This window comes from Belonocnema kinseyi, chromosome 5 (genome assembly GCF_010883055.1).
Source record: "Belonocnema kinseyi isolate 2016_QV_RU_SX_M_011 chromosome 5, B_treatae_v1, whole genome shotgun sequence".
In the NCBI taxonomy this organism is placed as follows: domain Eukaryota; kingdom Metazoa; phylum Arthropoda; class Insecta; order Hymenoptera; family Cynipidae; genus Belonocnema; species Belonocnema kinseyi.
In genome coordinates, this window is record NC_046661.1 from 129241552 (window position 1) to 129252970 (window position 11419).

Sequence of the window (11419 nt, forward strand, 5' to 3'; positions counted from 1 at the left end):
TAAATGAGGAAGGAGTTTCAGTTGATGTTTAAGAATAAATAACAGGGAAAGAAGAAAGATCTAAAAGAGGAATTGATGAGTGTTAAAACAGAAGTGGGCCGTGTGGAAGATAATAAACAGGTATAGGAAACGTACGGTGCTCGAAACGGAAATGACGGAATTAGGAGAACGAAAGAGGTAGATTGACAGGAGCTGAAGGACGATGAGGTAGAGAAACAAATGAGGAAGTCGAAAAGGTCTAAGGCAAGAGAGCTGGACGGGATAGAGAAAGAAGCTTGTCTTTATAGTGGATACTTCACAAAGGAAAGGAGTATTATCGACAATATTTACGTCTTGCGGTATGTGGTGGATAGAGGAAGATCTATGCAGGCTTCGAAAGTGTACGCGCCTTTTTTAGACTCGCGTCTTAAAAGAGAGGATGAAGAGAGTGAGAAGCTACCAGAATAAAAATCGGTTGAAACTGAATGCGGAAAAGTCAAGATTATGGGGTTCAGGTAAGAAAATGGAAGGGGAAGGCGAGAGCATTAGAAGTGGATGGGAAAGACGGTGCACGAGCTGAAAGAGTTGGTGTACTTGGGCTTCTGCTTCGAAAGAAGGAGGAGTGAACTCTTTAGTCAAGAATCAATCTCCTTTAATAAATATTTAACCATTTGTTACAAAATTAATTATTTCACTTACCTGAATCTAAAGTGCAAAATTAATTGATAACCTAAAAATCGTTGACAGAGAATTGCGATACAACTTTTTGTTCAAGACAATTTTATAAATGTTAAACTGACATGTACTAATAAATTCTCAAATTGATATGATAGAAAATGTTACGAGACAAAAACTACTCAAAAAGCGAGCGGAGACGTAGAGGCTTCAATGTGCTGATCATATGTAATACATGATTTGTTGTTAACTCAGTTGTTTCTAGAAGCTCTGAATAGGGATGCTATGTTTCTTCTAATAGATGACGCGGGTGTTTGCGGTCTTGCCAAAGAACCAGAATCACGACGGGAACTAAGGCTTCGTCCTCCGATTCTAAGACTAGGTAGACAACTCGGAAGGCGGGCTGCATCAGACGGAGCACGCAAACGAGCACTAGCACTACGACTAGAACTTAACCTCTGGGACATAAGAGGAATACACTGTGGGTCCATTGCTTCGGAACCTATTATTCCCGGTAGTGTTTCTCCTAATCTCGGTAGTGATTCCCTGATGCTCGGTAGTGAATCTAATCGTGACGGGGATGGAACAGTTGTTATCAGCGGAAGTGAAGTGCTGCCAGTACCGCGACGAAATGAGAAGCCAGCAGCATTTTCAATGAGCCATTGAGGACGTCGTACCTCTTTATTCTGCGAAATCAGATACAAGAAGGCACTTTGACAGACCCATACGCCGGTCCCTTCCTGTATAGAAAATTTAACAAGGTATTTTAGCCACTTACTTCCGTTAACGCGTTTAGTCTCATAAACTTGTTCAGGGTGATTGCGGTCCAGTTTTTTCTTTGTTTTTAGAATAACAATGTCCCCATGAAGCGAGTAATAACGAATACCACCATCTTCTCCATCCGGTACGTGTACTCCAAGGATATATTTTTTGTATATTAATTCTCTCCCTGTGGGAATAACAAGATCTGGTAGATAGCTTAGATCAACTTGAGGTGGAAGATAGACAGGTGGTCTTTGGGGTTCAGAAGTTTCCACAGCTACAATTTCGGAAGAAGGTCCCTCACCGTGAATTTCAGAAGTTCCCTCACTATGAATTTCAGAAGGTCCCGCAGCATGAATTTCAGAAGAAGTTCCCTCAGCTTGAATTTCAGAAGCAGCTGCCGCGAGCGCAGCTTCGCGTTCCTGTCGTCTTCGTGCACGTTCTGGAGCTGCTTGATGATATTTTTGAAATACTTGTGAACTTAATTCTGTGAAAATATAAAATAATGTAGTTTTTTGTCCGTTAAATGACAGTTAATAATCCACTTAGTCTAAATCGAAATGTGTACAGTCTTCAGTCGTGAGAAAAATTCTCTCTGGTGCCGCTGGGATACGGAGCGGAAGAAAAATACATCTTAAATAAAAAATCTAAAATTTGATATTTCAAACAAAAACGGCTTTATTTTTAAATATGAAAATATGTTATTAACAAAAAAAAGTTATTTATGAACGAATTTCTTGAATCCTTAACTAAACAGAGTCCTTGAACTATCAGCTATTAGCATAAGTGATAAAGCACCCGACCATTATTCGAAAGTTACGTAGTTTTATAGGTCTATCAAGCTAGCACCTCCACAAACGAAATTCGCAAATTTTTTTGTCAGAATTTTGGGCTTTTTATGGGCTGTATTGCCGATTTTTGGGATCCCCTACTTTTTGTGAAAATTCAAATTTTGAGTGGAGGTGCTGACTAGAATCAAGCCAGCACCTCCACTATATAAAAATTAAAAGAAAAAAAATCAAACACGTCAGAATTTTGGGTTTTTTTGGGCTCTTAAAGGCACCAGTAACCAATTTCCAAAAACCACCCCTACAAAATATAAAACCACCCCCTGTGTAAAAAATCAAATGGCTCAATTTAGAGTCTCAAATGCACTTAACATTATATTAGAAATATATTAGAAAAACCATCCCTGTGTAGAAAAACGTCAACCTAATAATAAAAACTTAAACCTTGGTGTTGGCAATCTTGAACAACTCGAAAATCAGAGACTCCATTTGAACCGTAAAATTCGAAAAATATCAGAGACTATAGTAACACTGCAATATTCCGAAAAAGATTCGCTTGCACTAAATTATGTTTGATTGTTAAAAAGGGACTGTTTTTTAACGTCAAGTGTTAGGGACCAAAAATCGGAGTAGGTATTTTTAAGAAGCCCAATAATCATAAACGCTGCTGACACTGGAAAATTCTCAAAAATATTAATTTTTGACAAAGTCATATATGCATGGTAGAGAAGGGTTGATTTTATAATTTAAGGATTGATGCCCAAAAATCAGAGTGGATATTTTCGAGGAGACCAAAAATCAGAGACTACTTCAACACTAGAAAATTCTCAAAAATATTATTTTTTGACAAAGTCATATATACGTGGTAGAGAAGGGTTGATTTTATACGTTTAGGTTTGAAGCCCAAAAGTCGGAGTGGATATTTTGGAGGAGTCCAAAAATCAGAGGCTACATTACACTAGAAAATTCTCAAAAATATTATTTTTCGACAAAGTCGTATATACGTAGTAGAGAAGGATTGATTTTATAAGTTAAGGTTTGAAGCCCAAAAATCGGAGTGGATATTTTCGAGGAGCCCAAAAATCAGAGATAACATTAACACTAGAAAATTCCCCAAAATATTATTTTTCGACAAAGTCATATATACGTAGTAGAGAAGGTTTGATTTCATAAGTTAAGGGTTCAAGCCCAAAAATCGGACTGGATATTTTCGAGGAGCTCAAAAATCAAAGACAACATTAAGACTAGAAAATTCCCAAAAATATTATTTTTCGACAAATTCTTGTATACGTAATAGAGAATGGTTGATTTTATGCGTTAAGGGTTAAAACTCAAAAAGTAGAGTGGGTATTTTCGAGGAGCTCAAAAATCAAAGACTACATCCGCACTAGAAAATTCTCAAAAATATTATTTCTTGACAAAGTCATATATAAATGTTAGAAAAGGTTTGATTTTATAAGTTAAGGGTTGAAGCCCAAAAATCGGAGTGGATATTTTCGAGCAGCCCAAAAATCAGAGACTACATTAACACTAGAAAATTCTCAAAAATATTATTTTTTGACAAAGTCGTATGTACGTGGTAGAGAAGGTTTGATTTTATAAGTTAAGGGTTTAAGCCCAAAAATCGGAATGGATATTTTGGAAGAGCCCAAAAATCAGAGACTACATTACCACTACAAAGTTCTCAAAAATATTATTTTTTGACAACGTCATATATACATGGTAGAGAAGGGTTGATTTTTTGCGTTAAGGGTTCAAGCCCAAAAATCAGAGTGGGTATTTTCGAGGAGCCCAAAAATTAAAGACTACATTAACACTAGAAAATTCTCAAAAATCTTACTTTTTGACAAAGTCATATATACGTGGTAGGGAAGGTTGGATTTTATACGTTAAGGGTTGATGCACAAAAATCAGAGTGGGTATTTTCGAGGAGCCCAAAAATCAGATACTCTACGGACACTGGAAAATTCTCAAAAATATTAATTTTTGACAAAGTCATATGTACTGTATGTGATAGAGAAGGGTTGATTTTATACTATCACCTATATATGACTTTCGCAAAAAATAATATTTTTGAGAATTTTCTAGTGTTAACGTAGTCTTTGATTTTTGTGCTTCAACCCTTAACGTATAAAATCAACCCTTCTCTACCACTTATGTAATATGACATTTTCAAAAAAATTATATTTTTGAGAATTTTCTAGTGTTAATGTAGTTTTTAATTTTTGGGCTGCTCGAAAATATCCACTCCGATTTTTGGGTTTCAACCCTTATCTTAGAAAATCAACCCCTCTCTACCACGTATATACGACTTTGTCAAAAACTAATATTTTTGAGAATTTTTTAGTGTTAATGTAGTCTCTGATTTTTGGGCTCCTAGAAAATACCCACTCTGATTTTTGGGCTTCATCCCTTAACGTATAAAATCCACCCTTCTCTACCACGTATATATGACTTTGTCAAAAAATAATATTTTTGAGAATTTTCTGGTGGTCATGTAGTCTCTGATTTTTGGGCTCCTTGAAAATATCCACTCCGATTTTTGGGCTTCAACCCTTAACTTATAAAATCAACCCTTCTCTACCATGTATATATGACTTTGTCAAAAATTAATATTTTTGAGAATTTTCCAGTCACAGTAGAGTTTAGGATTATTGGGCTTCTTAAAAATACCTACTCTAAATTTCGGTCCCCAACACTTGACGTTCAAAAACAGTCCCTTTTTAACAATCAAACATAATTTTGTGCAAACCAATCTTTTTCGGAATATTACAGTATTACTATAGTCTCTAATATTTTTCGAATTTTACGGTTCAAATGGAGTGCATTTGAGACTCTAAAATGAGCCAAAAATCTATTGCATTTTGGATTTTGCAATTTTTATTTTTTGCAAGGAGGTGGTTTTTGAAAATGGGGGTAGTTTTTTTTTTTTCATGCATTTTAGAGCCCAAAATAAGCCCAAAATTCTGGTGTTCTTTGTTTTTTCCGAATTTGATTTTTTACATAGGGGGTGGTTTTATATTTTGTAGGGGTGGTTTTTGGAAATTGGTTGTTGGTGCGTTTAAGAGCCCAAAAAAAGCCCAAAATTCTGACGTGTTTCATTTTTTTTTCTTATAATTTTTATGCAGTGGAGGTGCTGACTTGATTCAAGTCAGCCCCTCCACTCAAAATTTAAATTTTCACAAAAAGTAACGGAGCCCAAAAATCGGCAATACAGCCCAAAAAATGCCCAAAAGAAGCCCGAAATTCTGACATAAAGAAAGATGGGAATTTCTTTCGTGGAGGTGCTAGCTTAATAGACCTTATTTTTATGCCCAGCGGGAGGAAGGAGATCTTTTTTCAGACAAAAATTTTGTTTAAAAAAGTAAACAGATTCATTTTCAACCGAATATTTGCATTTCTAGTCAAAAAGGTGAATTTTCTACTGAATACTATACATTTTCGAAAAAAAAGTTCAATTTTCCACTACAACAAAGTCTGAACAAAATAGGTCCCGTTTCAACCAACTTGTTGAATTTGCCACCGCAAAGAATAATTTTTTACACGAAAAGACGAATTTTCAGCAAAAGAGATACATTTTTGAAGAAAAAAACCTAATTTTTCAAGCCGGAAGAGTAAGTTTTCATAAAAAGAACGAATTTTCAACAATCTACATGAATTTTCAAGAAAAATTCATCCAATTTGCTAACTAAAAGAGATCAAATTATAGCAAAAATGAAATGGTTAAAATATCATTTAAAAAATTAATTTTTAATTTAAAAATCTATCTTTTCGCCAAACTTTTTAACGGAAAATTTAGTATTTGACATTTCAACCAATAAATAGTTTAATGTTAAATTTAAACGCTTAAATTTAACATATAAAAAACAAGTTTTATATCAAACACTTGAACCCTTAATTTACAAAATTCATGTTCAACTAAATAGTTGCATCTTTAACCAACAGAATTAATTTTATATTAAAAAATACGAACTTTCAGCAAATGAAATACATCTTCTGCCAAATAGTTGAATTTTTGCTACAAACAAGATCAATTTTGTGCAAAAAATGAAACAGTTAAATTGTGGTTGAAAAATAAATTTTCAAACAATAATAAAAAATTTTCAACCAAATCGTTAAATTTTCAGTTAAAAGATTACTTTCAAATAAAAAATCTAATCGTTGATATTTAAACCAAAAGCGATTTGGTTTTTAAATACAAAGAAATTTGATTTAACCAAAAAAAGATTAATTTTCAACCAATTACTTCAATCTTTATCTTTAACTAAAGAGATCCTTTTTCTATCGAATTCTAAAACTAACAGGTGAGATTTATAAAAAATAATTCAATTTTCGAACAAAAAGCTCGATTATCAACCAGGAAGATGAATTTTCCACGAAAAAAAAATTTCAGAGCACCTCATAACTAATTTCAATTTTTTCAACAATGATAGTTAATTTATGCAATCTTCTTTTAAGATATCGTATTTTTTAGTTTCAAGATCAGCAAATAAAGAAAGAAACTAGTAAAAGCCGGTAATATATATTTATTTAATTATTTAAATTATCGTATGTATTATACTAACCTATGGAATGAAAGAAGACCGCTGAGCTTATAAAGAGTGAGGCAATAGTGCCCTTCATTATTTCAAAATAGAAGAGCCAGTTTCTTGAAGAATTTTCTAAATAGTAATGACGAGAGAACAAACTTGTGCGTTGGCGAGTGAAAAACAACTTCTTATCTTGCTTGTCTCAAATAATCTGATCATCTAATGATAATATACCAAGAAAATATACCAATGTCAATGTTGCGTACTATATTTGGAAGCTCTTAAAAATCCAGATACTTTTAATTTACAAATTAAACTTAAATTTCATACACTAATAACATAAAGAAATTTTTATACGCTTTTAACAGAAAATTCACTCTTATTTATCCTTATGTTACTATTATGTATATATATATTCAAAGTTAGCATTTATAATTTGACTGTGTCGATTCTTGACTGGCCAAACGAGATTTGTTCCAATCTTCAGAGTTGCCTATGAATACTGGCTGCGAATGTTTTTACCTGGGGAATAAATATTTTACCTCAATTTGCTCTAATATATTATATTATTGTTTAAATATTGCCGAACCAACATAAGCTAAATATCTTATCTGCACATTTGTATTAACACAACTGGTATTCTTCTCTTCGCATTTTTGTTAATGAAAATACGGTGAGCGTAGGACAAGTATTTTCTGTGTGAATAGGAACCTTGATAAACATAACCGATGATATATTCAAATTACAAAAAGCCCCCCACAAGATGTGAAAAAGAATTAGCAATTTGAATAAACATTATTTTTGTGACTAGTTACCGAAGTGCCTCTCCGCCCCCCTCGACACATTGGAAAGGAGTAGAGATTTGATCAACGTTATTTTTGTAACTAGTCACAGGGGTTTCCTTTCTGCTCCTACCATATGTGAAAAAGAATTAGGGATTTGAATAAACATTATTTCCGTGGCCAGTTACAAGTGTGTCTTCCCGCCCCCCACGAGACAATGGAAAGGAATAGAAATTTGTCAAACATTATTTTCGGAACCAGTCACAGGGGTTTCATTCCCACACCCACAAGACGCGAGAAGGAATTAAAGTTTTGATTAAACATTATTTCTGTGACAAGTTATACAAGTACCTCTCCACACGAGACATTGAAAAGGAGTCGATATTCGACCAAAATTATTTTTGTAACCAGTCACAGGGGTTCCCTTTCCACCCCCAAAAGACGTAAGAAAGAATTAGGGATTTGATTAAACATGATTTTTGTCACTAGTTACAGGAGTGCCTTCCCACTCCCCACGAGACAATAGAAAGGAGTAGAGATTTGAACAACATTATTTTTGTAACCAGTAATAGGGGCTTCCTTCCCGCCCCCACGAGATGTGAAAAAGAATTAGGAATTTGAATAAACATTATTTCTGTGACAAATTACAGCAATGGCTCCCCTCACGAAACATTAAATAGGAATAGATATTTGAGCAACATTATTTTAGTAACCAGTCATTGGGGTATCCTTTCCATCCCCACAAGACATGAGAAAGAATTAGGGATTTGATTAAACATTATTTTGGTGAGCAGTTACAGGAGTGCCTTTCCACGCCCCACGAGACATTGAAAAGGAGTAGAGATTTGACCAACATTATTTTTGTAACAAGTCACAGGGGTCTCCCTTCCGCCCCCACAAGACATGAGAAAGAATGAAGGATTTGAACCAAACTTATTTATGTGACCAATTACAGGAGTGCCTACCCGCCCCCACGAGGCATTTGAGCAACATTATTTATGTAACCAGTCACAGTGGTTTCCTTTCCGCCCCCACAAGACGCAAGAAAGAATTAAGGATGTAAATCAATATTATTACGGTGGCCAGTCATAAGATTGTTCCTACCCACACACGAGACATTAAAAAGGAGTAGAATTTTGGCCAACATTATTGCTGTCACCAGTTATGAGAGTACCTTACGACCACACACGAGACATTGGAAAGAAGTAGAAATTTGAGCAACATTATTTTTGTAACCGGTCACAGGGTCTTTCGTTCCGCCCCCACAAGACGTGAGAAAAAATTAGGGATTTGATTAAACATTATTTCTGTGACTAGTTGCAGGAATACCTCCCCCCACGAGACATATGAAAGGAGTAGATATTTGCCCAACATTATTTTTGTAACCAATCACAGGGGCTTCCTTTCCGCCCCCACAAGACGTGAAAAAGAATCAGGTATTTGATTAAACATCATTTTTGTGAGCAGTTACAGGAGTTCCTTTCCACGCCCCACGAGACATTGAAAAGGAGTAGAGACTTGACCAACATTATTTTTGTAACAAGTCACAGGGCTCTCCCTTCCGCCCCCATAAGACTTGAGAAAGAATTAGTGAGTTTAATAAACATTATTTCGGTGATCAGTTACATGAGTATCTTCTCACTCCCATGAGACAATGGAAAAGATTCGAGACTTGACCAAATTTATTTTTGTAACCAGTCACAGGGGTTACCTTCCCGCCCCCACAAGACTTGAGTAAGGATTAGGAATTTGAATAAACATTATTTCTGTGACCTGTTACAGGTGCCCCCCCCCCTCCTACGAGATATGGGAATGGAATAGAGATTTGACCAACATTTTTTTTGTAACCAGTCATCGGGGTTTCCTTTCCACCCCCACATGATGTGAAAAAGAATTAGGGATTTGATTAATCATTATTTTTGTGAGCAGTTACAGAAGTGTCTTTCCACGCCCCACGATACATTAGAAATGAGGAGAGATTTGACCCACATTATTTTTGTAACAAGTCACAGGGGTGTCCCTTCTGCCCACACGACACGTGAGAAATAATTGGAGAATTGAATAAACATTATTTCTGTGACCAGTTACAGGTATGTCTTCCCGCGCCCACGAGACATTGGAAAGGAGTAGAGATTTGACCAACATTATTTTTGTAACCAGTCACAGGGGGTTCCTTTTCGCCCCCCACAAGACGCGAGAAAGAATTAAGCATTTAAATCAATATTATTTCTGTGATCAGTCATAAGAGTACCCCCCTCCCACGACACATTAAAAATAAGTAAATTTTTTGCCGACATTATTTTTGTGACCAGTTACAGAAGTGCCTTCCGACCCCGAACAAGACAATGGAAAGGAATACAGATTTGACCAACATTATTTCTCTAAGAGTCACAAGATTTTTTTCCGCCTAGATGACGTGGAAAATAATAAGTGCTTTGATTAAACCTTATTTCTGTATCCAGTCACATGAGTTTTATTTTCGCCCCCACGAGACTTTGGAAAGGATTAGGGACTTGAAAAAAATTGCTTCCGTGATCAATCACAGTTTTGTTTTCTCGCCCCCGCGAGACGTTGGAAAGGTGTAGGGATTTGATTAAAATTATTTCAGTGAAACTATTTCTGCCAGAAGACAATAATTAACCGATTTTTTAAAATGAAAGCTAATAAAATTTCGCGTCGAACTATCTTGGCTGATTTTTCAATTTTTTAAAATGTTTTTGTTCATTAAATAACAAAATATTTAAAAACTTTACTTTTGAAGTATACCGGTTTTTGAAAAATGCTTTGATCCAATAGAAAGTACCTAGAAAACTGAAAGCAACTATTTGGAAAAGAAGTCCCATAGCAAGAAAAATGTAAAAAATTCATTGGATTTGTTATAAACAAATAAGGGAATGAAAATGGCTTCCTGGGGATTGGCGGCGATTCGACATCAGATTCGCACTATATTTAAACATTTTATGGACAAAAAGAGTTTTCTAGTTGAATTAATAGATATCAATAAATAATTGGTTATTTCAAAAGCATTTTCATAAACAAATATCCATATCAAATATGTGTGATGGAATAAATCAAGTTTTTTCTATGTAACCGATCACATATTGCCTGGAAAGAAAACCTAAATATAATATTTGGCTATCAATTAAAAATTAATAATCGTTTAAACTACCTTAATTAATGAATGTACTATATCTCTATTTCTGGAGGTACAAACTTTATTTTTTCGACGCAGTCAATTCAAAATTACTAACTTCTAAGGTCTTAAGAACATTTTGAAACATGCTTTTTCACGAGATTAATAGACAGTTGATTAGCAATGGTTTTTTATTATAAATCGATAATATTTAATAAATATTTAACCAAGGTTCATTAAAAAATATATTATTTGTTCGTTTTTCAGCATATAAACTTGCTTCTTATCTGTAATCAACTTTCAATAACACATTTTTCAACTTTTTTTTAATAGTTCGGTCACAACCTCCTCTTTTTATTATCAATTTAATCTACGTAGCCATAAACGGTAAATAATATAAGATTTTTACATGTATTGAACAGATGGGATTAAGTAGTCATTAAGTTTCTTTGATAAATCATTAATTTTGATCAACTTATTGCAAGGAAATATTGCTAAGTAATTTTAATTATATTACCCAAAAAAAAAATTTCAGTTTACAAATGCATTAGCCGAGTAAATTTGTGTACTACATTCTTAATAAAAAAAAGATAGTTGATGATGTATTTCTTACTTAAGTTTGCTTAAACAATTATCAAATGTTATCGATTCGTAGAAATCTAACATAAAATGATAAAAATTTTTTGAACAATTGTTGTTTACTTTTCTTAAGATCACCATCATTAGTCTGTTTAAAATACCAGCTGATTATTGTCTTAGCAATAGTCTATT

The 11419-nt window shown here is 34.2% G+C and overlaps 1 protein-coding gene across 1 annotated transcript; it reads right to left on the reverse strand.

The window, feature by feature from the left end:
• Window positions 1-752: 752 nt before the first annotated feature.
• Window positions 753-6878, reverse strand: LOC117173213. The gene is made up of 2 exons (XM_033361663.1): window positions 6770-6878; window positions 753-1903 (listed from the first exon to the last, which is right to left on the reverse strand). Exons 1-2 carry the CDS (start codon window positions 6825-6827, stop codon window positions 906-908), a joined length of 1056 nt encoding a protein of 351 aa, XP_033217554.1. The 5' UTR covers window positions 6828-6878; the 3' UTR covers window positions 753-905.
• Window positions 6879-11419: the final 4541 nt, after the last annotated feature.

What these genes read in the sequence shown, in the direction of transcription:
- LOC117173213 (XM_033361663.1), bottom strand. Translation starts at nt 6,827, where the DNA reads ATGAAGGGCACTATTGCCTCACTCTTTATAAGCTCAGCGGTCTTCTTT. An exon ending in GGTCTTCTTTCATTCCATAG is followed by an intron (nt 1,904 to 6,769) that starts GTTAGTATAATA and finishes ATATTTTCACAG; the next exon opens with AATTAAGTTCACAAGTATTT.